The sequence below is a fragment of the Camarhynchus parvulus genome, chromosome 5 (genome assembly GCF_901933205.1).
Source record: "Camarhynchus parvulus chromosome 5, STF_HiC, whole genome shotgun sequence".
NCBI classification, from domain to species: domain Eukaryota; kingdom Metazoa; phylum Chordata; class Aves; order Passeriformes; family Thraupidae; genus Camarhynchus; species Camarhynchus parvulus.
The window spans coordinates 54940229-54967624 of NC_044575.1; the positions used below are offsets into that span (position 1 = coordinate 54940229).

Sequence of the window (27396 nt, forward strand, 5' to 3'; positions counted from 1 at the left end):
ACAATTCCTTCTCTAGCTGGGGACCAAGGATAAATGATCCAAATTTCAGGCCCAAGAGCACAAACAACATGGACTGAAGAGAGAAAAACAAGAAGGATGGGACTTCATAAGCTAAAGCTATAACTGGACAATTAACTCCAATATGCAAATGGAGCAGAACTTATAAAAATGTGAGACCCAGTGACCAGTTGTCCATTTTGTGACCATTTTGGGTTCACCTGCGATGTAGCCTTGGCTGGGCTCTTGTGCTGCCCAAGGTGAATCCACTGAGCCCTTTTAATAAATCCCTACTTTATTCTTTAGCTCTGTCCAGCCTCTGTTCTAGGTCAGCCTTCACAAGGCATCACAGCCAAAAAGGAGCACACAGGGTGTTAACACCAGCACGAGGAAGAAGAAAAGGCTTGAACTTATGCTGCAGCAGGAAACAGTGAAATGGGACTCAAAGCATGACCCAGTGACACAGAGGTGTCTGCACCTAGGGCCCTGGTGGTGTCACACACAGAGCAGCCACCAACCAGCAGTTCTGCATGGAGACAGGGAGCTGGTTAAGCCCATGTTTCAAAGACCAGAGCATTTGAATAGCTTCTCACACCTGCCTGTGGGCATCAGAGATGGAGGAAAGTCCAGTTCCCCCAGAAGGTGAAGCAGAGGGTGAGCAGCAGAGCTGGACCAGAGCAGCTCCCCAGCCCTGTCAGGGGGAGTGCATTACCTGACTTGCCAGCCCATGCTCCCTCCCAAAACACCACTCCATTTCCAAGACACACCACAAAACCCACTCATCCCTACAGGCTGAACACAGGTCTCAGGTGACAGAGGTGCTGGCCCCTGAGATGATGGACTCACATCTGCCACCAGCAGCCATCCCAAAAGCTCATGAGAGCCAGCCTGAACACAAACTCCTTTTTATCTCCTTCTCCATAGCAGCCTTGACTGCAAGCATTGGGGCTGCCTTCCCAGAAAACGCATGTATGGATAAAAAAATCTGGGAGACAGGGTGGAAACAGACCATCTCTTCTGCCTCTGAAAGTGTGTTCTTGCTCAAAAGATTAATAGAAGGCAAGGTTGACACTGTAAGGAATGTGCAAGACTTCTCAGCAACAGATATGTATGTTTTGGTAGGCTGGGCAGGATGAAGGAAAACAAAAATACCATGCCCTTGGGGAAAAAAAAAAAAGTTGACTGTTCTGCCCATGAAAGTGAAAATGCCACTCACATGAAAATGTCCCACACTTTACTATAAACTCTGAAAATTTGTAACCACAAACCGCAGTCGTGGGGTCTTTTCATGATCCAAGACAGACCAAAGGAGTTTCTGTGAAGCTTCATCAACTCATGAAACACAGGAATTCACTTGAGGACAACCCAGGCTCCTGCTCCTCACCCCACAGGCTGTTTTCTGCCTCACTGGGTGGGTGAGCAGCAACAAAAACATTCACATCACCTGTGTGGAGCGCTGCTTTGCATCCTGTAGCGAAGGCATCTTCCATCAGCCCTCCGCTAACCTGCAACACCACCATCCTGTCGGAGCATGAAGCAGGCGGTTTCCCCTGCTGGCTGGATTGTTTCAGGATTCTTTCTAAGCATCACCAAGATTGCCCTCAAAGGGTTAGATAAGGGCAATCTTAACACACAAAAACGACACAACAAAATTGGGTTTTGTTCGGAAAACAGAAAATTAAGTGTGCGCATGGCACACAGACCAAACAACGCTGCAATGCTCTCAGGGAGGACAAAAATAGCATGGAGATACTGGCTTCATGTTAGCACAGGAGCCAACCACACCCTTCAGCTGAACACCACGTGGGAGCCATTCCAATTACCCAAGCAGCAATTATTGGGTCGCTGTGCTCAATTTTATCAGGCAGGCAAGGCTGGCATTGCTAGCATCTGAAAAGGGACAGAGAGCAAATATTGACTGCTCTGCCTGACGCCAGTGACTCCTGCAGCTGCAGCTCTTGCCAAACACACACTGCTGCTGCTGGTTTGAAGAACTTGCATTTGAGGTTGGTTAAAGATGGTTAGGATGAGACATTTGGCCTTGTTTTGATTAACATGCCTATCAAAATGCTTCATTATGCAATAGGGGCCAGATACTGCAAGTGTTGATTCACACAGGCAACTCTCAGGCAAATGTCTCACCTGGTGAAAGTACAAAGTGGTTATTCCACATGTAAGAACACCTTAAACCCTGCACAAGCTACCTAACACAACCCACCGGGCTGCCTTCCAAGCTGCTGCTGCCTCTGCTGCAATGTGTCTTTTTTTCCTACCCAAACAAATAATAATAATAGAATCTTCTCCCGAATTAATAACAGAACTCCATGCTTGCCAGCATTCCCCCAGCTTGTAGTGCAGCAGTCAGGGTTTCCATGCCACACACACTCAGTACAGATGTGCTCCTGGCACCGTGGCAGACAGCTGTATTGCAATTTTCAGGCTGAGTGTATTTTCCCTCCCAGCTCCCCGTCCCAATGCTGCTGCTCAGAGGCACTAATGATTTAATCAAGCTCTCCAATTCTTATCTCTACCATGTGGTTAATTAATACAGATTTTTATTTTTATGAGGGTGAATGGATTCTTTGTTAGGCCTTTTTGTAGGACTCTAACTGACCTTGGTTTCCTCTTGCCCCAGTTTTCAAAATGTCACTGACCTAGAATAAAAAAGCTACAAAAACCCCCAAACCCTGATCATCCTCTTTACTTTGGGTCAAAAATCACTAAGCTAAAAAGTGTATCTGAGAGAACAGAATAAGAACCTGGTAATCTGAAAATACCCAAAATCTATCACATTTCACCCTGTGTTAACAGCTCTTTAGGGGGGAATAACACATACAAGCAATGTGTCACGTAGGATAGCCAAAAATCAATGCACACTGCTGGACAATGACTGTTTTATTCAGTAATGAGCTACCAACAAGTGCTACAAGCCAGGCTGATCATTAGGAGCACAGAGACACTGCAGGGACCATGTGAGTGCTGAACTCTCCCAGGAGGGAAAAGGAGAGCAGCAGCACTGCCAGCCACTGTTTTACTCTCAGCCTTCCTGAAACTGTGATGCAGAAAAAACAAAACTTAAAATTAGTCTACTCTCCCCTTCTGCCTTCCATGCCTCCCTTCCTGAGGTGGGGGAATGGCAGCTTCAAGGAAAGCACCATCTCCTCCTTCAGCTGGGAGCTGGGGGAAGCAAATCATGGCAGAACAGATGTAGCCTGTCCATCCACAGACGTCAAACACTGTCACCAAACAGCAAAGAGGATTTCTTCTATCACGACAACTTGCGTATCACTGCCAGTGAGCAATTTACAATTGTATGGCTTCTTTTTAAAAAAAAAATAACTTTAAGCGATCACTTTAATGAGCACAAGCCTGTCTGTCATCTTCTCATCTCTGTTTCACCAGGAGGAATTACCTCTTGTGTATGATATTTTTGTATCTTCCTTTCAGCACTGAGGTCAGCTGAGGCTATGTCTGCAGCAGTGTGCAGGGAGCTCATCAGGAACAGATCAGGGGAGCTGCTGCTCACACCACAGTGTATCCACCATGTGTGCAGGGACAAAGGTTGTGCTGGGCTAACTCCAGCCCCAATGCCCAGACAGCCACAGAATCTTCTTTATTTCAGTTTAATTCAAAATAACCACCACACTCCCTGACAGAGCAACAGAATGAACCAAAGGATGGGAAGCAGGGATAACCAGGACAGCTCCTTCAAGACAGCACTGCAGGTATGAACTAATACACCAAGCAAGTACATTCTTTAAATGACTGGAACCATCACAATAACAATCAAGTACTTGCAAATCCAGGGAGAGAGCGAGCAATTAACCCCCAAGCCCTTTGTAAAGTCCCTTCCCTTCCACCCAGCAACAGTTTCATGTTCTGCAGACAGGAAAGCAGGGAAAAGGGTTATTTCCAGCATTTATGTTCAGCAACATGGTGTTAAGCAATTAAAAACAAACCGAATTCTTTGTCAAGATTGAGAAGTTTACCCAAAACCCAATGAAGATGAGGAAAATACCTCTACAGGAGGAATGGGTCTTTTCAAATCCAAATATTACATAAACATGAACTAAATCACTACTACCACATCAGTGAAGCAAGTGGAAACTTTCTGCACTACTCCTTTCGACCTCCTTTTCCTTTTGAAAGCCAGTTGTCCAGTTTACCACAAGTGCTGCTAACTCAGGAAGTGTGTTCACACCAAGCTTTGCCCTCCTGACTGTCTTAAACTTTTTGCAGTTTCTCATTGTCGGGATGCTCTGAATCACCATAGTCTTCACTGCCATCACAAATTGATGTTTAGTACTCAGGGGCACAGGCAGGTTGAGATTAAATTCTCAAAAGTTACCAAGTCACATCATCTACATATCAACATACTTTTAAAGATAAACGTTCAAGTGGCTTTTCTAACATTTTAAAGAGAGTGAACAGTGAAATAGGGATCTGACTGTAGTGATCTCACAGGTGCCTCAGGAGCCATCAACTCCTTTGGCATTTTAATTTCAGTTTTTAACCAGTTACATACCAGACAATGTATTTAACAATTGCAATTTACCTAGCAGGGAACACTTTTATGCAAGTATACAATGTATTTTTTATGTTAGGCGTGTGAAGCAGACAAAAATACCCATGACTGAATTTTTTCAAGGCAGTGTCATGTGTCAGTTGCCTCTCCAGTGCCATCAGCCCTGTCACATGCCACGAAGCTGTGCAGTTACGGGAACTGCAGAGCAGTCCTCACCCAGGCAGCATAAACTGGGAATAAATTTCTGTGCAGCTCCTATGGGAGCTTTGTCTAAAAGTCACCCTTGTAAAATTGTAATAAACATTTAACAGACTTTTTAAAATCATTCTGGTAAAGAAAACAAAAGTGTAGCTTCAAAAAGCGAGTTGCCCCATCAGATGAGATACACAGTTAAAACAAAAAAAAGCTGGGGAGGAATTATTAATTTACCTTACCTCCGGATGAATTAAGAGGGTCTCAAAAAGAAATACTCCTTTACTCAGAGATGAGTACAATCACCTCCAAGCTGCACAACAAAACCTATCCATACACATCTCTGTATTTTCAATTTCACTTAAAGAGAAATCATTCATGAACGATCAGACATAACTGCATGAAAAAATTATCATTCATTTCTTATCACTAAACTCTCTTCAAAAACAGTCCTCTTCAAAAACTCTCTTCAGCTGTAGCAACCACACTCCTATATTATCATGCTTTGGGTTACAGTAATAAACAGTAACATAAAGATTAATAAGTGGAGCCAAAAATTAGGAACCCTGCAGTTAACTAAACAGTGAAAGAGTAAGTACATGTCCCAAACTCCAAGAGCTAAAACACACTCTTGTGATTGAATTAGTTCAGCAAGCATGAAAAGAAAAGGGAAAACAGAGTTCTGGACAGGCACTACACACAGGGGTCTGTTTGCTCTCCCAGGGAAGACAGGGGAAGGATTTGTGCATGGGACAAAAATTTGAGGTTGAATCCTCTCCCAGGTAGAGATTTACATTCCAGAAGCAAGAAATAGTTCTGCTCCAGGGTGCACAAACCCTGCAGAGCTCCTGCTGCAGCCACCCATCCCCAAGCAGCCTTGTTTGCAGTGTTCCCCTCGCTGCAATCCTGCACTCCTGCTCAGCAGCAGAGCTTGGCTCCATCTCCAACAGCTCCCAAAGCTCTGCCAGAAACGCTTCTCTTACCAAGCAGCTGACATGCCTCCTCATCTCAAGCTGCCAAAGGCAATTCTGGATGTAGACTGTGCCTCTTCAACTCACAGAAGGATGAGCAGCAGGCTGGACCCCTCCCTGGGGCCAGCCCGTGATGCAGGGATGGGAGGGAAACACAGGAGGAGGAGACACAGGACAGGGACCCGGCTTTATCCCTCCCATGCTCATTGCCAGCCAAGCCGAGCTCCTGCCTGCTCCATCCCAACCAAAAGTGACTTCAGGTTTCAAACATGGCCCATGGTGCATGGTCCCTGTCAAGCATCTTCTGCTCACCACAATGTTTGCAGATTGCCTGGCAGGAGAAACCCTTCCCTTAAGTATTGCCCCACTGGATATAGCCATAATAGGTGCAGCTCCAGGCTTTGCACCTGCACTTTTACATGGCTGTGCAAGGATTGCAACAAAGCAATTCTGCAGCTGCTGTTAAGTTGTGCTGCATCAGAGAACTGCGAAGAAGCAGAGAGGTGCTGAAGGAAAGGGCCCAGATAATGCTGACCTTAATCTGATTAAATTTTATTATAACATCTGGGACAGAGGGAAGGGGAAAAAAAGAAAATAAAAAAAGCCTGCCAATTCCTGACATCATGCATTTTCATAGCAATTTCCATTTTCTTGGCAGGGAGGGAAAGGGTAACTATTACTGTCATCTGGATATCAGCTTGAAAACTGGTAAAGGTTAAAGAGCAATACATAAACCTGAAAAGATCCATATATAAGGGTTTATACTCTTGCAGCTATTTACTTCAGCCTCGCGATTTTATGACTATCTTTACTGTCTGGAGATGGGGGCAGTAGAAAACATACTGCTTTCATTTCTTCACCTATTTTCTTCATGTTTTTCAAGCTTCATTAAGTCTCCTTAAAGTAATTAAGTGACAAGAAAGATGCACTGAGAACTAAGTTACATTATTACCTATTTTCCAGTGAATTTCTTCATGGCATCTTCTAGGCCAAACACTGTTAAGGAAAGTGAATGTTCACCCTTGAACACTCTTCTGCCTAAAAACCCACTAAAACAAGCTTTTACACTATTAACCAACTAGCCATAAATTAATAGGAATTCTATAATAATTAGAACTAATAAGTACTAAATCCTCCACTAATTACTTAAATGAGATTGTTCTTGCCCTCTCTTTTGCTTCTTTTTCTTCCCAAAAGTGCTGTCCTCACAGAAGACTGTAACTTAAATAACAGTCAAACATACCTAAAATAATGTACCTACACATGGTAGGGAAGGAAAAAAAAAATGAAGCTGATGATTTTGTTACATTTTTTAGGCATAAACTTCACAAAGTTATATGACCAAACCAACTGACACATTAAATTGATCTTGCCCTAATTAACCAGACTAGACAAGTGCTCTATCCCCATGGGATGCCTTTCAGGAATAATGGAAGGTTGGATCACAAAGAATTAAAAAGTAGATTAAAATATATCTAGACTACATCCAGACTAGATCTCACTCCTGCTTGTTCCTTTATGCACATCTCCTCTTATGCTGTGTATTACAATGCTGGACATATTCTTTGAAGCTATATCCCAGCAATTTGAAAAAGGAGATCATAGCAAGTTTTACATCCATCTGCAGTCACACAAAATGTAAGCTCCTTTCCTGATAGTTATAAGCAACCACTCCTTGAATCTGAAATTTCTCTCATTGATTTAAAGCAGTCAATATCACCGGCTGCTTCACAAATCTCATCTTGAGATTCCTATTAATGGAAAAACCTGTTTCCTTGAGTGACCCTATTCTTCTTTTTTGACCTTTGCTACCACCGATCTGTGAGCAGAGCTGCTAATGGTCCCTATATGTCATGTCAGAGAGCATGTCTTTGGTGCTTCCTCACAGCTGTATTGCCATTTGCTTGTTTGACCCTGAGCAGACGCTGCAGCGCCACAGCTCCATACACAAAATGTGTCAGTACCATTTGTTGTGTCTTCAATCATTACAAAAAATTGCTCGTGTCACTTCTAAGGGATATCTCTGGATGTTTTACAACAGCCAGGCACAGACAGCTTGGGCACAAAATTTGCAGTGTGTTCCTTTCAGCACAATCTAAGAGCTCCATTTATTACAGCAAAGAAATACAGTTATTTCAATTTTACTAAGCAGGGCTCCTTCAATGAGACCTTGACCAAAAACTCAATTGTTTTTCAATACAAACACCAATCTGACTTTTCAGAAAAAAAAAAAACTGAAAGTAAATCCCTGCCCTAAAAATGGCATGTAACTTCAAATCTGCCTTCAAGCCGAAGAGTGTTTTCCAAATCTGTTTCACAACAACAGCCATCTCAGCCTTTCTACCCAAGGCTGAGTTTGACTGGCACAACAAATGTGTGTCTGACAAGCTGTGCTTGGTGCAAAAGTCAGACTAGCTCCTGTCTGCTACAAGTTTTTACTTGTTCTCCTGAAAATGCAATACTGAAGCAAAATGAAAGAAAATTCACCATTAAAGACGCTTGGCTTCGGACCGCTATTAACACTCACTCATCAAAACACATGGCTTCAACGACAGCACTAGTGCAAACACGGATCACACAAGGGACTTGGCAGAATATTCTTTTGCACCATCTGTTTTCAACATATTTGCTCTCCACCAAGCATCATGGAAATTTCATTGCAAGGGAGTTAAAAGGAAATAGCTCTGTGGAAGCTGGAGTTAGTCCATCCGTTCTAGGATGGACCAGGCTCTAAACACATCAAAGCCAAGCTTCTCAGCAGGGCTAGTCCTGCTGCCTGGACTAGCCTCCATGAATATGTTCACAGCAAAGCCAACCTTCACAGAAAAATCTTATAGAAGGCAATTCAACACGTGAGTAAGGAAAACCCAAAAGTTCTGAGAGGCCAGGTTGGATGCACTCATCATCATTTCACTGTCCAGGTAGATGCCATTAAACTGAAATAATTAAAAATCACCACTGAGTGCTTCCTTAACAAGTTATATCACATGACCAGTAAGAACCGAAAGACTTGACCTGTAAGAAATTTGTTTAGAAGCCACAAAAATTATCTCCACTTGCAGGGGATACAGTAGTTAAAAACAGAAAAGCAAATAAAGTAAAATAAAATAAAATAGTAGTGTAGTCAATAGCTTCATTAAGACAGCTCAATGCAACCACCTAAGTGTCAGCAAGCTGAAAACAAGGAAACTAATGAAACTGGCTTGTTTTCATGCTGGTGGTTCCTTTCCAAACAGTTTACAGCAACATGTATTCTGAGTAACAAAGCATAAGAACCAGTGAGCACATCACTACCAAAAAAGGCAACTGATCTGAAAATATCACGAGAAAGTACTAGAAGAGCTTATCTGTCATTTCCCTGCTGAAACCTCTCTCCTGAAACACAGAAACATCTGCAAAGAAGCACAGACATGAACTAACTACACTCACCATAATCCCAGTTTAAACAGGTTTCTCAGAATTTCCTTCAACTTGTGCACACACAGCCACAGATTTTTGACAAAAATCCAAATTAAAAAGGCACAGAAAACTTCAGTGACTTACCTTGCAGCGTTAGATGGAGATCATCTATTTCAGAGGAAGCCTGCTCCTCTGTTGATGCAGATGACTGCTGTGATGCCATATTGAATTCTATGGTAATTCTTCAATCAATTTCCAAACTGAAATTACATAAAAAAAAAAAAAGAAGAAGAAGAAAATCAGTACAGTTTGACATAAAGATTGATGATGTTCAATGATGATGTGGCACCAAGATACACATTTTGTTTTGGGATTTCTTCCCATGGTCAGCTGTTCCCTCAGTTTATATAGAATAAAGAGACTGTTCCCACTGCAGAAACACAAGCTTTGGTCCTTGGACTCTTTTCCAACAGTGGCCAGCAGCACTCCACAATAAACCAGGATCCCAGTGGGTCTTGCCATGGAAACAAAAGCACCAGGATTAGGAAAATTCAAACACCGTTGCTTTCTTTGAGAAAGCCAAGGTGACAAAAGCTCACAGTGCCTTCTGCAGATTGGTAGCTGCCAAACATTAGTTTTTTAATCCTTGTACCTTTCAGTCCTCCCTTCCTGCCTGGATAATTGTTACAGAATGGAAACAATTCAGGCAGAATCTGCAAAGATGAAGATGAAATGAAAAAGCAGCAGTTATCCTATGAGAATCAACATAACTGCTGTCTCTCTCTGGTACCTTTGTTACTACTCCTCAACCCCCATGAAGGAGTTTCTTTTTCCAACTCCTCCATTTTCCTCTCCCTGGATACCTCCCCTATCCCTAATGCAACTTCAGAAAACAATATGCTCTATCATCCTTAAAAAACTACAAGTGATCCTTGTTCTGCAGTACTGTTCAATTTGCCACTGTAGGAAGAACTGGATGCTTAAGATAGAGACTTATTCTTACCAAGAACCCAGAAGTTAAACAAATTCCAAAAGTAATTAAGCTGAAATTTAATTAAGGGCTTACTCTTAAACAAGCTTTGTTACCTACACAACTGTAACCTTTTCACCAGAAGCACTAGGATTTCCACACCATATATTAATAACTCATCCACCAAGTATATGTCAAAATAAAGGGTGTGAATAGATGAGTCAGGAAATACAACATGAAGGAATGCCAGAGAAATTCTTACATCCATTCCCCTGTGCACATGAATCATGAGGCAGCCTTTGTTTACTTCACTCTATACTATTTTTCCTCACTCTCTGTCTCCTTCACTGAGCAGAAAGGAGAACACGCACTCCATGTGGAGCTCTTCAATATTTTACTTTCCTCACCCAGAACAATGTGTGTCCTTGTCCTTTATCCAAGGGCTGCTCTGATGACAGGATTATTGAGTCACTCACAAGATCTTCTATGGCACTCACCATCCTGGCATCTGAACACTTCACAAACATCAATCAATTCTCATTTACAGCACCTAGGTGAGACCAGGGGTTATTGCCCACATTTAGAATCACAGCACACTTTGGGCTGGAAGGGACCATCAGTCCAACCCCCCTGCCATGGGACATCACTTTACTGATGACAAGCAAAGGCCAGACAGAGAGAAAAAAGGCAACAAAAAAAGTGTCTGGATTTCCAGAGAAACAGGTATTAGCTGATATGGCTGAAGCACTGATGCCAGCTGCTGCAGTGACCATGCAGCACTTCTGCAAGTCCCCAACAGCTTACAACTGCAACTCAAGGCATCAGATCTGAGCAAGGGGAGCTCTAGCTGGGACAGGAAAACGTCAGACCTATCTGGATCATCAAAAAACTCCATATTTTACAAGAGTTTGGCTTGCTTAGCAAGAAAAAAAAAGGAGGAAAACAACTGATTTGATCTTTGGCTGGCACAAGAACACGGTGATATAAACAAGCCAAGTCTTGAGGTTCTGATGGAAATCATAAGGTATCTAAACTAGCCAAGAAAGCCAACAAAATGCTGGGCAGCACAAACAAGGGCATCACCATCTGAGATAGAGGAATCACTGTCCCACTCTGCTTGGCACTTGCCAGGACACCTGGAATACTGGGTGCAGTTTGGGACCACACTGTACAAATATTACGTGGACAGGCTGGAGAGAGAAGAGCACAAAGATGACTGGGAGGCCTGTGTGGGGAAATAGCTGAGAAAACTGGGTTTGCTGAGCCTTGAGAAAAAAAGGCTAAGGGGTGACCTTATTACCATGTTCCAGTATTTGAAGGGTGCCCATAGAGAAGATGGAAACTCCCTTTTTAGAAGGAGTCACATGGAAAACACAAGGGGTAGCGGGTACAAGTTGCTGCTAGGGAGATTTTGATTAAACACAAGAGGAAAATTTTTCATATAAAATCACTCACTGGATTAATCTCCCCAGGGAAGTGGTGGATTCCACAACATTGGCACTATTATGATTTGACAGGGCAGGATGCTGTGCCATCTTGTCTGGACCATGCTTTTAGCACCAAATATTGGACAAGATGGTCCTTGAGGTCCCTTCCAATCTGGAATTCTATAATAAATACTGGGCTCTCACAGGAACTGAGGATGGGCAATGGCTGAGCAAGAATCCAGTGCTCACAGCTATGCCCAAGGCAAGGCAATCTCTCCTGGGAAACTCCCTTCTTTTTTCTCTCAAGATGAAGCAATAAAAACCCAAAGTCTGAAACACCAAATGTCAGGTGGCCTTAATATTTTTTGGGTATGACTTGGGTAAGTCTTGAATTTGTTTTTTTGATCACCACCTTGAAGATGATGACAAATGGCCCAAGTCAAGTATGTAAGCAAACTTCCAAACAGTGGAAACTTACATATCTGTTCAATTTCAAAGCATCCACATTTGAGACAATGACATGGGCAGAGCCAGTTTATGTTCAACTAACTTGCATGATGCTAGAGTCACTGGGACCACAGTCCAGAGAAAAGGAGCAGGATTTGGGATTAAAATTCCATTATAATAACAGGAAAGTATGCAAGAGCATGAACAAATCTGATGGACATTTCATAAACAACACGAAGTATATTTTTAACCTTTCTGTGGCTGTTCCTCCTCTGTGCCCAACCCCTGCCAGCTACAGCAACAAAACAGCACATAGTGTCTCTTTTTATGTAGTGTCTCTTTTTATGTAGTGTCTCTTTTTATGCGCTTCACTGCACTTCATGTGATGGGACCCCAATCTCAGTTCAGATCTCTAACCAGTAAAGTAGTTAAAGCTAATAAAACTTCCAGGATTTCAAAGCAGAAAGTATATTAAGGTCTAAAGCAGGAATAAACTTTAATTGTTACTTAATTTATTAATTCATTTACTTCAACTACAGCACATGATCATAAGTAAAGAAAAGCAAATGCTCTTATATTCTTTTAAAGTCAATTTATGGCCTCCCTCCCAAAAGGATGGGAAATTTTAAACTGTTTTCTTTAAACACAGACATCCACTCAACGAATCCACAGTGCAGGGTATGAAGACACACAGCTAATACCAGGTAAATTTATGCTAAAGCTTTCATGTCCCTCAAACCCTCAATTCACCACGCAACACAGCAGATGCATTTTGCCCTGCCCCAAGAGAAGACTCCACAGGTGCTTTGAAGGGGAGACACAAGCACAGTCCTGGAGGACACACCTGCAAGGATTAGTCTTCTTTAAAAGGTACAAGGTACAGATTGTCTGAGAAGGGATTATACAGGGACAATATGCCTGCTTTGTCCACCTCTCTGCCCCAAATTTCATTAAAATACAGCATTGTCAACTGTAACTATATCATTACAGCCTCTGAAGAGTAAAACAATCAAGCTCTGAAGAGTCTAAAACCACCAACCAGCAATGGTTGTCATTGGCAATAGGAAGGATCATCTTTTCTATTTCATATTTAAGTCAGTTACTTTGTTTCATAACAACTCAATGAACTGCAGAGCTAAACCAATCCCTTCTCCACCAAGAAATGCTGGATGTCTAGGAAATACATACCCACAGTGCTGAAAAATAAATCAAATGCTTTCAAACTACACTTTGTCACTGGGGAATAAAAACAAAGGTGAAGAGAATGACCTTGTCCTTCCCTCTGTCTGGAGAACCTAGCATTAATGTAGGAAAGCATTAACTGCTTTCACCTTGGGATAGCCTGTAAAGTATCACAGAGTCAAAGAGGCAGTTCCAGGCACACTGGGATCCTATTTCCAATGGATTCATTTCCTGTGGATTAATTTACGTGAATTGCACCAGAGCTGTTGTGCAAGCTCATCTTTTCTCCAACTCAGGGTAAGTCACAGGAGAAAGGTGCCATTAGCAATGTCTTCCTGGAGAAGAAAGCTTTCCATGGTGTTCTCCATGGGGCAAATTCTTGGCCACCTGTGCTCAATTCACAGCTCAAATGGTCAAACCACCAACAAAAACTTTCTCTGTGATGAGGGTACTCCTAAGACTCAAACCCTTCTTCCCCTACTTCTCCAGCTATTTCCACAACAGGCACCTAAAAATATTGGTGGAAATTATATCAGCACAGTTGTACCACACCGATTCTAGTGTGATTTCCCTTCCTCTACCAAATTCAGCTGGTATTAGCCAGCAGATTGCAGAAAATCCTGGGCATTAACATACACACATAGGCACACTGATAAGACAGAAACCTAAGAGTAAGTAGCAGACTGCAAATCTCAAGGAACTAACCTGAAAATAATCATCATACCCAGGCTTTGCATTCTATTATCATAAGAATAGACAACACTGATTTAAATACCTTGTCTCCAGTGAGGCTTAAGTTTTAATGAGACCTAAGAGATGCTCTTCTTAAGCAGGGTCTTTATAAGGACATTCTTGTCTCAGAAGAAAGGGTGAAAAAAGTTTCAGATGGATTTAGAGGATTCATTAGAAAGGATTTCACAGCCTTAACATTAGTTCAGATCAGGGTGGTTTGCAAACCTTGGCTTTCAGCTGTTCCAAGTACCGCAGATGGTGAGATTCCACGGCATGGAAAACCTAGCAGTTAAACCACTGCCATCTTCAAAAACAATGCCTGTAACTACAGCTAAAACAGGAAATGGGTATTTCATCAATTAATTTAAAGCTACCTCTACAAAGCAGCTGTGCACACTATTTAGGAAGCAAGGCAAATTAGTATTTTCCACACTGTCCCAGGTAAGAACACTTTTAGCCTCCAAGTTCACAGCTAACTTGTGCACATCCTTGCACAGATGTATACCCTCAAGGCCCTCCCCAGGAGCCAGTCTTGAAAAATCATATGCCATGAAATTAGCTCAGTTTTGCACTCCCTAAAGCTGAAAGCAGCAGATACCTCTCAAACAAGCCCAGCTAGAGGCATGTGAATATTATAACCCACTGTTAGTAAATCCCTGCTTCATTTGGTTTTGCCTCTGGAGATCCATGCCCCATACTTTCCCAATTATGTTGGCTACATGCTTTCCACTGGTGTTGCAATAGGAATTGCAGACATCTTTTCATAGCATCTCCAACCGCTTGTTTTTACTTTTCCTCCTTTGAAGTGCCACTGATTATTTATGACCCACTCAGGGACTCAAAGACCTGCCCTCCACAGAGGCCTCTCCATGTAAACTGAAGTCTGTTCCTAGCAACAGATTATTATTACTCATGCACTGAGCCAAGCCAACATCATGAACAGAAACTGCAGATTTTTATCTCTGGTGAACCAATCCAAAGGAAGTAGAGCTCCACAATGCTGACCAACTGAAGACCCTTTCCTTTTTGGCTATTAACAAAGATCTCTGTTTATTTTAGATTCAGAAAGAAGCAGCAACATTTGGAGGTGTGAGTCTTGAGCCTTGCAAAGTGCTACTGAGCCAGATTTTTTTGGTAAGCTATCTTTCTGTAAGTTTGACAGAGCCTCCCTGAAGGCAAATTGTTGGCATCCAAACCATGACCCCATGACCTAAATAATTATCACAGGAAGCCCCACATCAAGTTGGTTTGGTTTTCGCTCTTTTATAATATTTTCTTTTCCCATCACTTCTGATGTACTCACAGCTCTGTTAAGCCTGAGAAGTTCACACAGCACTTCAGTTTGATGGTCCTGCTTTCTCCTCAAGACTTAACTTACAATGGTTTCACCATGTTTTCACTCAGTGGTGGGGAGAAAGGTCTGTTTAAAGGATGTATTTGCTATCACCTTTGTGTTTAAACACTCTTTTACTTTTTTAAAGATCCTACTCCAAATGAAGTTCATCCCTTCCACTTTTAAAGCGCTTGCCAACATCATTCTTCTGGGCCATCTCAGATTGTATCACACTCCCAACTGGAATGTGATCACACAGAAAACATGCTGATCCCCCTCCCTTCAAAGCCAGACTCCTCAAGATGGCAAAAATCAGGACAGCATCATTGACACACCTCCCTTGAGGAACTGACAACTTCTCTATGTCTGGCAGAAAAATAATTATTTGTTATCATCCAATATGCAATAATGACATATTCTCTGTGCTTCCCTGGAGGAAGAAAAGGGCTTCCATTAGGTTTCCATCCCTTTGAAGGTGATACAGAAAAGAGGCTATAGCCTCCTGATCCTACATAACACCCAAGAGCATCAGATGGGTATCAGCCAGTCTTTTAATAAGTGGTATTAGTGCATGTGGCATCAGAGAGACTCTGCATTGCCTGGGATGAAGTTGAAATAAGCCTGACCTTGGCTACTCCTACGCTATCAGTAGCTGGAGATGAAGGAATCCAAAAGACAAAAGCTTGGAAAAGACTGAACAACTCTGCTCAGGTAGAACCAAGCCAAGAGAGCATTAGATAGATCTGCAAGACACCAAGCCTGGAAAACATAAGATCTGGAGGGGATTCAGAGCTGAACATGAAGCTGCACCCCACTGCCACAGAAATTATCTTGTCTCATGTGACCTGATGCTCTGGAACCAAGTGGACAAGTAAGGACTCCTCCAAAGAAGAAGAGCTGCACGATCAAGGCAACTCTTTTAAGTTCATTTATGACAAGCAGCAGCAGTACATTTTTGTTATACAGGGACTTCCCAGTGATCTATTTATAGTTTTTGAAAACCAGCCAGGAGAAGCACATGAGTATACAAAAGCCACACCATTTTTAAGGCCAGCAAACGTTGCTAGTTTGTCTTTGATTTACGCATCAGTAACAGTTCCTGTTACAGAAGCACAATGGATCTTCTCATTGTGTTAATCAATTTTAAAACACTGTTAGCTAAGTGTCTTTCTTGACCTTTTCTCTTTTTGGGGGGTTGGTAATATATCAGTCATCCTGGTATAATTACAGTTTGAAAACTGCACTAACTCCATGCTGATGTTAACACACACAGAGAAACGCTTTTATTAACAGAGCTAAGCCTTGTTCACACAGTCACAAAGGTTGACCCACAGCGTAGCACGATGCAATTACTTGCCCTCAGAGTAAGAGCCTATCTCACATTTATCTGTTCCCAAGCGGGAAGGCAGTGCCAAAGCAAACCGACTAAAACTGCAGAAACAATTCAGTTTTCAACTGGTTTCCAAGATTTTCCATATTGTCAATGAATACAAGAACTGCTCAGGACTTTAAAGCACAGCTGTTAAGGTAAAAAAGAGGAGTGTTGAATGCCTGGACGCTCAAGAGGCTGATGCCATACACCTTGATCACCCCAGCGTCCACTGCTATGCAGGAAGCCAAAAACACCATGGTGACTTCATGCTTCCATCAACGTCAAGGGCTCCAAAACACAAAGCCATGTGCACACCCCAGCCCAAAACTACCTGTGCAATGCCCAGAAGCCTCCAATTATGTCCAAAAAGCCATTCATCTGTTGCTGTGAGGCCAGAATGGAAAAGCTTTTCCAGAGCAAGGGTTGGTCTTACACTCCCCAGCCAGGCAGGGCAGCTCCAAGGCCACTTCCCGCAGATAACGGGACTGTGGGGAAGGATTATCACAAAAACAACACAAAAACACGTGCTGGCTCCAGGTCTGTGCTGTACCTGGGAACTGCATCCAGCGCACAAACAGCACCTCCTCCTACGCTGGGCTAACTGGGAGCTGGGCTAACTGGGAGCTGGGCTAACTGGGAGCGCAGGCAGCAAGACGACAATCGCTGTCACTTCACACAGGCAGCAAGAAGACAATCGCTGTCATTTCACTCCTACAAGCCTCTCCCACCACAGACAGCCCTACTGGCCGCTTGCCCCGGCTAGCTGGGCTCAGGCTGCAGCCACGGAGCAGCCACGCCATGCCTGGCCTCCTGAGGGAAGGGGAAAGGGCGCAGCGCGGCCGGGCAGCGCCGCGGGGCCCAGACAGGCCCGTGACCTTGGGCTGGGCAGTTCCCAGCGCACAGCTCCGCTCCCACAGCCCCTCCTCGGCTTCCTGGCCCGGCTCCGGCTGTACAGTAGGGAAGGGACGGGAAGGGGGCGGGAATGGCCTGCAATCACAGAGAGTTACAGCGCTCAGGCCTGATCGGAACGAACTGGACTGTACTGCCCACGCTAACCAAGCAAGAAGCATTGCAGTAAGTTGTTACTCTTATTTCCCTCCCTTGAATTGCAACTGAAAGTGTTTTAATACAGACTCACAGGCACACTGGAACCACTTTACATGGTAAAGATATTTAAAACAGCAATATAGAACAACTACACCTGCTTGGCATTAATGGCAAGATATTAATGAGAAACAGGCTCCTAGTAATATTCTATCTTTGAAGGAATACAAACGTTTCCTTCCCACTGCCTTCCCAAGTCCCGTTTTCCCCAAATAAAGGAAACAGTCAGATGGCTAACAAACACATTATTCTGTTGAGCGAAGCTCTCCTAAGCAATAAAAGGCCTGGAGTATCTAAATTAAATCCTAACAGTGTTCAGAAAGACCTTCCTGAAGAGCAGTAACCTGCTCTTTTAGGAAGTTAGGAAAAGAGAAAGCCACTGGGGATAGCGGCAATCTAAGCACGGGAGTTTCCACTAAAGCAGGGACTTGTTCTGACTGAGCAGAATCCCTGGAAGCAGCAGAGCAATGTTTGCACAACAGAGCCGGGAAAGGGGGGGAAAGTGAACTGCACCGTGGATTTGGGAGCCTAAAGAGAAAGGGCATGTCTCAAGCTAAAGCCATCTACTTTTTGGCAGTATTCTTGCAAGGATTACAAACTTGTTGCGACTGCTAAATATAGCAGAGAAAAGGAATCTACCACAAGTAGCTCTCTCCAGCAGTGCTCACTGTTTTACGCAGGCAGAAGAAAAACACAAAAGAGAGATTTGTCAAGCAAATGGAAAATGAAGCTTGCCAAATTTGAAGGGCAAATTACAATTTAAATGATAGGTCCTAGCCTGGCAGCTGCGAATTCATCAGCTTCTCTCTCAAGCATGTCCAATCAAGGCTACAGCAATGCAAGCCACTATGCTTCCCCAGCACACCTCTCCTCTGACTTGGAGGGGCTGCCTCTCCAAAGAATGAGTTTCTCATGTCCCTATAATTCTTCCAGCTGAAAATACCCTTCGAAGTGCTAGTTTATGGTCTTGTTTGTTTGTTTGTTTTATGCCTTCTGTCCCATGTACTTCAAGGTCTGTGGGCAGAGCAGCCTTTCTACAAGCACAGCCTGCACGCTCACATGCCTGGGCTGGTTCTGCACGTACAAAAGGGGCCCCTCGACAGTGGCATCTCCCACACTGACTGTGCAGGACCTCCTCCACTAAGAAAAGCACTTTCCTTTACCATTTATGACAAATAAAATATCTTCGTCTTTGCTTTTAAGGAATTAGCTGCTTTAGGGGAAAGAAAAGAAACCCACAAACGTACATCTCTGATTTATAGCACTGTTTCAAGCTTGTAGAGTAACTTCTGGTGCGCAGTGAAAACCTGGCCAAACAGTTACTCCTGCCAGTGCTGATGCCAGAGAACACCAAACAGCCAAAGGGCTCACAGACAACCCAAGAGAAAGAACTTGGTGTTGCACAATAAACTGCTAGAATAAACTCTTCTTGCTATACAAAATAAAAAAACAAAATACAGGTGCAATTGCAAAGCCAAGTACTCCAAATTAGAAGCAGCCCAGATTAAAGAATGCCTTACTTATATCATGCATTCCACTTCTGCACACTCAGGGTGACAAAGAGTCCTCCCATCCCAGTCTGAACCACGAGGTGTCCAGGCTGCTTTCTTTGAGAATCAGGATTTCTTACAACACAGACAAACCAGGAGAGATGCCCGTGAGCCCCGTGCATCCCCCTGGCTGGCAGGCAGCAGCATTACTGACACCAGAGTTCCTTAGAGACAAGCCCAGTCAAGCAGCAGAGGCCGTGTTGCGTAAGCAGAGCTGCTGCTCCATCCTGTCCCGGGCCAAGCAGGTGAGGTAAGACATGAGCCAGCCCCAGCCCGAGCCAGCTCCAGCCCACCGAGGCGTGTCTGTGTCTCTGGACAGTTTTTAGGGACACTCCTCCTGCAGTCCAGAATGAAACCCCAGCAGGGAGATGGCGTGTGATCACCAACACAAGCCCTTGGAACAGGATATGCTTCAATTTCCTCACAATCCACACACTGGCTTTCAGTACAGTGAACTCCTGGACTGGCTTCTCGCAGAATTTTTGCAAGAAGAAACACGTTCAGAGTCACCTCTGAGCTTTGCAAAGGTGATGCCTTCCCTCACCAACATTATCTGTAAAGGTATTCCAAGGCTACCTACAGCACCAGGATGGCACAACTGCTCTGCAGGAGCACTGTTTGCTCACACTGAATTGCACAGATACCCACTTCCACCCCCTGAGGAACTCCTGAGGCAACCTGGACATGTAATTGGGAAGAAAATCCAGACTTTTCACTTCTCCAAAACAAAGCCAGTCCTGCTCTTGATTCCCTCTTACAATAACAAGCTCTGCTTTCTCGATCCCAGGGGTATTTCGTCATCAACATTCCACCCAGTTTTGCATAAGAAACAACACTGCAAACTGTTTATCATACACTCTTTTTCTTTTTTTTTTTTAAAGCCTACCAAACAACCCTAAACCTGTCAGCCTTAACTGTGAAACCACTTGTTACAGGCTGAGCAGTTGAAGAAACAGGATGACAATGCCAGGAAATACCTGGAATTGATCTTTAAAGTTTATTTTGGGAGACTGGCTTTTCTTCCAGCTCTTATTTAATAATTTGCTCTTTCCCTCCTCTCCCCAGTTGTTCTCTCTGGAGTCAAATTGCAATCTGTTTCACCTCCTGGAGTTCACCCACAGACCCCCTAAGAAGAACTTTAGGAATCAAATTCTGGCTCAGACAACACGTTCTTTCTATTTCATGGCTATCATATTCTTTCTCAGGTATCAGGAAAGATAGAATAGTCTGGTATTTGTCTAGAATCAGACGTGCACATGATCCATTTAACACTCAGTACCTGCCTGTGCTTCATATCTGCTACACAAGCAAATTCCTTCAGCAAAGTCTCTCCCTTGACATTTAGCTCATTTAGCAAAAGAAGTCTTTCTATTGTGAACTAGTTCTCCACACAGGAGGAATTTTACCCTTAGTCTACCTGGTTTACCAGCTCAGATAGGCTTTTGCTACAAGAGCTGGTGATTTCTTTTCCAGACTGCTAAGTAACACAATGATGGCAACACCTCAGAGGTGACCAGGGTCTGGCTCCCTGAGGTTTGCATTTACATCTATCTATTGCATGCTGTGGATGTGTCTGTTTAAAGAGTTTCCACACATCACCCAACCAGCAGGGAACAGCCACACCTACTGTCCTGGCTCACGACAAGACTGAACTGTTGCACATTTACCCCAAAGTTCAGGTACTTGTGACTGAGAGCACACACACAGTCACATTCAGCAGCCTCATGGGTGCACAATACTTCAGCATGGTGCCTGAACTATGGATTTTTGCAAGAGAAAGGACAGGGAAAGGAGGATGAGCCTATGCAATTTTGCAGAAGGTTTCCAGACAAATGAAGTGAGTACCTACCAGGTGCTGTCCACCACCAAGAGCCAGTGCCAGCCTCACCCCCAGGAGTGCATCAGATTGCGAGGCAGCTGCGAGGAGCTCAGGCAGGGGAAGGAGCACACCCCTGGGAGCCCACAGTGTCCTCACTGCTTCCACCTCTGCCACTAACCTGATGTGCGACCTTGAAAACGCCACTCTGCAAATCCCCTTCGGCCTCTTACTTAGAGCAGATTGTCAGGTCCAGCCCGAAGCTCGTCTGAGTCCAGGGACTGACCAGGGGTGAAGGGTGGATTTAAACTGGATGCTGCTGTCTGCTCCCCAGTCTCAGGTACAGCCAAAATGCCTTACACTGCACAACCAACACAGAGTCTGGTGGAAATGAGGACACTCAGAGCCCTCCTAGATGCTCTGCTGGGACATGAGACACTTTGGCCGAGATTCAGCTCTCCTGACGCTGAACAGCCACAGCAGCAGTACCTCTGTAAGTGCTCTTTGTTTGAGCTCAGCAGAAACAATGGAGAGGAACAGGCACTTTTAGGGCAGTTTGTCCAGTGTATTTTTAGATGTCCAACCCAGTGTGGATGAATCATGGCTCAAAAGCGTGAGCTCCTCTCCAGTGACTATGAAAGGAGTCTGGAGAACTGTCTTTCGTGCAGATAGTTATGTTATAGAGTCTGGCAAGATGAACTGTGGACTTTTAAGATGGGGGAAAGGAAGGAAACAAAGCATCACTCTCTCAGGTTACCCTCCAAGTGCTCTGTGCCTCCCTCCCCCAAAACACCTTGTAACTAGATGATACACAACCACCTTCACCCTTGGGCCTAGCTTTGTTAGAAGAATTTCATTCAGTTACTGAACTCGCATATTTCACCAAATATTCCTGCAAGCAGAGCTGCACATTGCTTACGATTCAAGAGTCTCCAAGAAGCTGGACATGCTTCTTGTGAGTCAGCTTTCATTCCCTTCCCTGCATCATTTAGGTGGATATTAACAACACAAGCCCACGCAACACAGAGTTCTCTAATGGAAATTGAACAGAGTTTCTCAGGTGTCTCTACAACCACTTCATGGATGGATGTACAAGCTGTGTGTCACAGACCAAGGGGTACCCAGTGTATTCCTTCCCCTCTGCTTAAACCTTTTGTTCCACCATTCACCAACTCCTGGTCTTTCTCCTGGCAACCAATAACCCAGAAGATTCAGAAAACATAACTTTTTCCTGCAAACCCCACATTTCTGCCTCCTCCCTGCACTTCCACAAAAGTAATTACAAGTGCTTTGTTTTCCATCTTAATTGCCATTTCCTTTGATAGAACTTGCAGCCTAAGTCTTAATGCTCAGATAACTAATGCCATTCTTTTCTCTTCTTCCTCATCCCTGGTCACAAACAGTATTGCTTGTACCAGGGTCAGCAGTTCCTTAAAAACCTCTCCAGCCAATCTGTGCAGCTGCATTGTACAGGGAGTTATCAGCAGGCTGCAGGAAGGTTAGAAAGCAAACATGCCTCCCTACGAGACCAAAGTTATGCCTGGAGTCAATGCCCCATCCCATTTCCCCTCCTGTGGGGAGATAACAGCCTGTTCTACACCAGCTCTTTCCCTCACACAGCTTTCTGCTGTGCACACAAGCTGGGCTAAACAGTAGTTTTAGCCCCACTCCCTCTTCTGTCCCTGTCCTGGTCCCTCTGCATCTCCACAGGAGCAGATTGTTCCATCTCCTGCTGAGAGTGTCACCTAAGTGACAACTTAGGTGATCTACAGAGGTTGTCTTCTTCGTACCCTCACCAACACCAGGAGCTGTGTGTGATCCATGAAGGTGGCAGGAAGCTGGCCAGTATTCAGCAACAGTCTGCAGTCCTTCTGCAAAGAAAATGCTCCAAACAAGAGGGGTCTCTCCCCTCTCAGCATTATCCCTAGCCAAAATACATTCATCCTTCACAGTGACTGCTTGCTACTGGCACCCTTCATGCTCTGCAGGATGCAAGTCAGTCCAGGAAGTGTAAGGCAGTCAAATTCATGTCCTGTGGGATAACATAAGCTGTATTTTATGATTCATAGTCCAGCAGCTATATGTTCTACTGCAGGTATAAACTCCTGCTCCTCCTGCAGGAACTGTATGCTGGCACAAAGAGAGTGGGGTGAACACTGCCTGTCCCTTAACATGGATATTCCACTTGTACTCCCATACATTTACATTCCTGACCAATTCATCCACACCAGCTGAAGTAAAAAACTCCCTCTGACCCAAGTCAGGTCTTGATTCCTCCTCTAGAGAGCAAAAATAGCAAAATCAGCTCAACCTGCTCTGCCAGTGTCTATGCGGCCACCTCTGTCTCAGTTTCAGGAGTCCCCCACCCAAACCGTCCAGGGATGAAATTCAAGCAAGGAAAGATTAGGTGAGAGGTGTATGAAATGTCACCTTCCCTTTAATCACAGCTTATGGATCCATCCCAAAGTATTACTCATGCAGTGCTCCGCACTCCACATTGTGTATAATCCCACTGCCTAATCCAGCTACTTGTTCAAACAGGCACGTTGCTAGGAGTGGGTCCTTGCCATCACTGGGAGCATTCCTTCAAGACCACATCCTCTCCCACATCTAGAAGTACCACAACAGCTCAAAAAAACCTGCAGGAAAGGTAGAGCAAGCGTGGTGCACACACAGCTCATCCCTTCAACAGGACACAGCCCATGGCCATCCTCTCCCACGCTGCCAGATCGTGTTGGGGAAACACTTCAGTTGTGGTAAGCAACAGATAAGCATCTCTGCACTGACACAGAAAAAGCATCTCAGCTGGTAGACTTTTAAAACTGGTATTTATTGTGCCTCAGGGAAGAAAATAAATTGGCTAAGTGGGCTGAAAGGCACAGCTTCACTAGGAAGAGCTTGGATTGTCTCTTCGCATCTTTCGGCACAAACCCGGCCATTGAGAGCCTGGATCTAAAACAGAGCCGCAGTTGCTAAGAACACAGCGCTGCAAACAGATGTCAGGAGATGATTCATGGAGTAAGGGCATATCCCTGTACTACAGATAAACCCAAATGAATGAGGCTCTTTATACCTGATCTCCCAAGCTGGCCTTCTTCATACCCGCTTTGGGACTTTTTCTTTAGTTCCTTTCTATATTCAGATGTTGAGGAAATGAAGCAGAGCTGAACTCACTGTTTATGGAATAATTACTAGTAAAGGGGTTTTACAACATGCATGATTAACTCAATAAATGGGCTAAATTGTGGCCTGTTTCTCCCCTAAAACAATGCAATTTTCTCCCAAAGCATGCAAGCAATCTTTCCCAAAACATATCACAAGGAGTAACATAAAACACACAGATAAAAACTGCAAAGAAACAAACAGTAACTGGTTGGGGTTTTTTTCCTTACTTTCTCTTTCAACGTAAAATTTAAAATTAGCAGCTAGGGAGATAAAGCATTTTCAAGCTATTAGATCATTAGCCAGCAATGCACGCCGCTCCTTGAATTACTTCATTGTGTCTCTGCTTAAAATCTTTGCCTGACAAATAAATAAAAAATAGCTGGCACACTACAGGACTGGTCAAGTGCTACTGACACCAACAAAATTTTCAGTTACTTTACTGAACTTTTAGTCAGATTTAATAGGAGAAAGATTAGCTCCTTTCTTAGAATATCCAGAATCATGTAACATCCTGAGTTGGAAGGAACCCCCAAGGAACATTACAGTACAGTTCCTTTGCCCCTCTTAAACCACCATGCTCAAATGTTAGCACTGTATGATATCAGCAGCACTTAACAGAGTTTCCTGAGGGTATTTGCAAGGAATTGTTTAAATAAAGGAACTTTTATACATGTTTTAATAGAAAACTCAGGTAAAAAAGTAATTATCATTCATTACCATTCATTAGGAAAGAGGGAAGAACGAACATTAATTTATACATTTCTGATTATGTGTTTGTACAGCATTTCACATGAAGGGGGCTCAAACATTGCCACTGCACACATCAGTACATGGTGACAAGTTATTGTGGTCACTGCTGGTGTTTCACCTCCAAATTCCAGTGTCACCACCCATCCCTCGCTCTTCTACTCATCCCCACTGCCACCACCTGCAGATGCCAGGGCTTCCTCTCCCCTGCCACCTCCTGCTCACTTCACACCACCCCATCCTCTCTTGCCGTGACACGCTGCCTTCTGCCTCGGAAATCAATTATTTAGGCTGCCCTGATTTCAGCGAGAGGTGGCTGAGTGTGCAGACACGGTTATTGTGAGCAGAGTTAGCAGCTGCCACCCCGCTCCTTCTCAGAGCTATGGAGCCACCCCAGAAGGGGCTGAAGACCATGACACAGCTAACCAGGCGCCAGCAGCCGCGTGTTGCTTCTGCAGGAATTGCATTTCACACAGAGATGTAAACACAACTGCCCGCCAACCTACGGCTCGGCTCACTTGGCCAACAGTCACAATACCGAGCCAGGACGCTGCACGTGGCACTTACGTCTTTGTCTGTCTGTCTGTCCTGCAAGGGCAGATCACCCTGTGAGCTGAGAGGGAGGAAAACTCAGGAACGACAGAAAGAGGGGGAGAGGACAGGCAGGACACAGGGAAAGAGGAAAGCAGAGGCATGAGGAGCACACAGTCCCAGACATGACAAAGGCTGCGAGAAACTCTAAAACTTGCTCCAAGTTTTCTCTCTGGTAGATTCCCAGTAACTTGAGGAGGGTGCACCTGCTCTACTTCCTGATGCCTCCAGCAGCTCTCAGGAGAAAGAGAAGAACGATTCTGTGGAGCGACAGGGATATGAACTGAGCCACGTTCAGTTCTGGAGGTGAAAGGACAAGGAGCCTTCCCTTAAATCCACAAAGACACACAGAGCACCTGACACTAAGTCAGCACCAAGTTACAGACAGGAAGCCCCACGTGCGGCATCCCATGGGCTGGAATAACACAGATCCCTAAAAACTGCTCCGAGAGGCAGCAGGCGGCTGCCACGAGCCCTGGAAAGACGGGAGGAAGGGAGGGAAGGCAGGAGGGAGGCTGGCAGAGAGGCGGGAAAGAGAAAGGAGCCCATGTGCGGCGGGAAGCACAGAGCGCGCGAGTGCTCAGCGGCCAGCGCTTCACCGGGGCAGCAGCACCGGCAATAAAACACAGCGCAGGGAGATGCCGCTGCCTCCTGTGGCCCTCCCAGAAGAGCAGTCGCTCCCTTTTCCCGAACTTTGCCTGAGTAAGTTTGCACGATCAGCTCCCAAACACACAACCCAAGAGATACCGACGTTCCCAGCGGTACCCCGGCTCCCCGGGGAAGCGCCGGTCACCTGCCCGCAGCCCATGCGCGCTCCCCCGCCGCGGGACAAGCCGGCCCCGGGACAAGGCGGCTCCGGCCGGAGCTCCTCCGGCAGCGCGGCCCCCGCTCGGGAGGGCAGGGCAGGACCGCGGGGGCGGGAGCTCGCTCCAAGCCTGCTCCAAGCTCGCTCCGAGCTCGCTCCCGCCGCCGGCCGAGCCCGCCGCGCTCCCCCCGCACAGCCCGGCGAACTCCCGCCGCTGCCCCGCCGCGGTGCTTTCCCCTTTTCCCCGGCTTTCGCAGCGCTGGGAGATGGGGGGAAGCGCTCCGGGAGCGCGCTCTCTCCATCCGCGCCCCCCCGCGCAGCGATGTCCCTCGGGGGGCGCGGGCGGTGCCGAAGGTGCAGCCGGCACCGAGGGAACAAAGGCGGCGGCGGCGGGGAACAAAGAGCGGCAGGTACCGGCGCGGCGGAGGGCGCGGGCAGCGGAGCGGGGCGGCGGCACCGGCGGGCCGGGGCATGGGGACCGGGGCCGGACCGGGCGGGCAGCGCCGCCGCTCCCGCACAAAGGCGCAGCCGGGGCCGCGCCGCAACTTCCCGCGGGCGGCTCCCGGCGGGGCAGACTCACCGCGGGCGCAGTCCCGGCATCGGCGGCGGGCGCGGGTGGCGGTGCCGAGGGCGGGAGGGTGGAGGAGGAGGAGGAGGAGGAAGGACGGACCGGCCGCTCCCCGCCCCGGCCGCTGCCAGCGAACGAGCGCGCTCCCCGCCCGCGGGCCGGAGGGCGGCGCGGCCGCGGCCCCCGCAGCCCGGCCCGGCCCGGCCCCGCCTCCCCCGCCGGGAGCGCCCCCCGCCCGCGGGACACCCCTGGCACGGCCGCGGGTCCGCGGTGCCAGGCCACAGGAGGGGACAGCCCCGGCTCCCCGCGCCCGCCAGTCCTCACCAGCCTTGGCTTCGGCGTGCGGGGTTTCCCGGTGTTTTCCCTCCCGGCGCTTACCGGGACGGCGCTGTTCATCCCGCCCCTCGTGAGCAGCCGGGCAGGGCCACAGGCGCTCTATGTCCATGTGCTTCAGAGTAAGGACTTGTGCTGGAAGTAAGAAAACCTGTGTGTTGTAGGATCTG

General features: G+C 45.8%; 1 protein-coding gene across 1 annotated transcript in view; it reads right to left on the reverse strand.

Annotated features, from left to right (window-relative positions):
* Window positions 1-27045, reverse strand: part of SYNE2 (spectrin repeat containing nuclear envelope protein 2) — a 176040-nt gene extending 148995 nt beyond the window's left edge. Inside the window, 2 exon segments of the mRNA XM_030950368.1 lie at window positions 9229-9344; window positions 26906-27045. Coding sequence (XP_030806228.1) covers window positions 9229-9307 — 79 coding nt within the window. The 5' untranslated portion in view covers window positions 9308-9344; window positions 26906-27045.
* Between the last annotated feature and the right edge of the window lie 351 nt (window positions 27046-27396).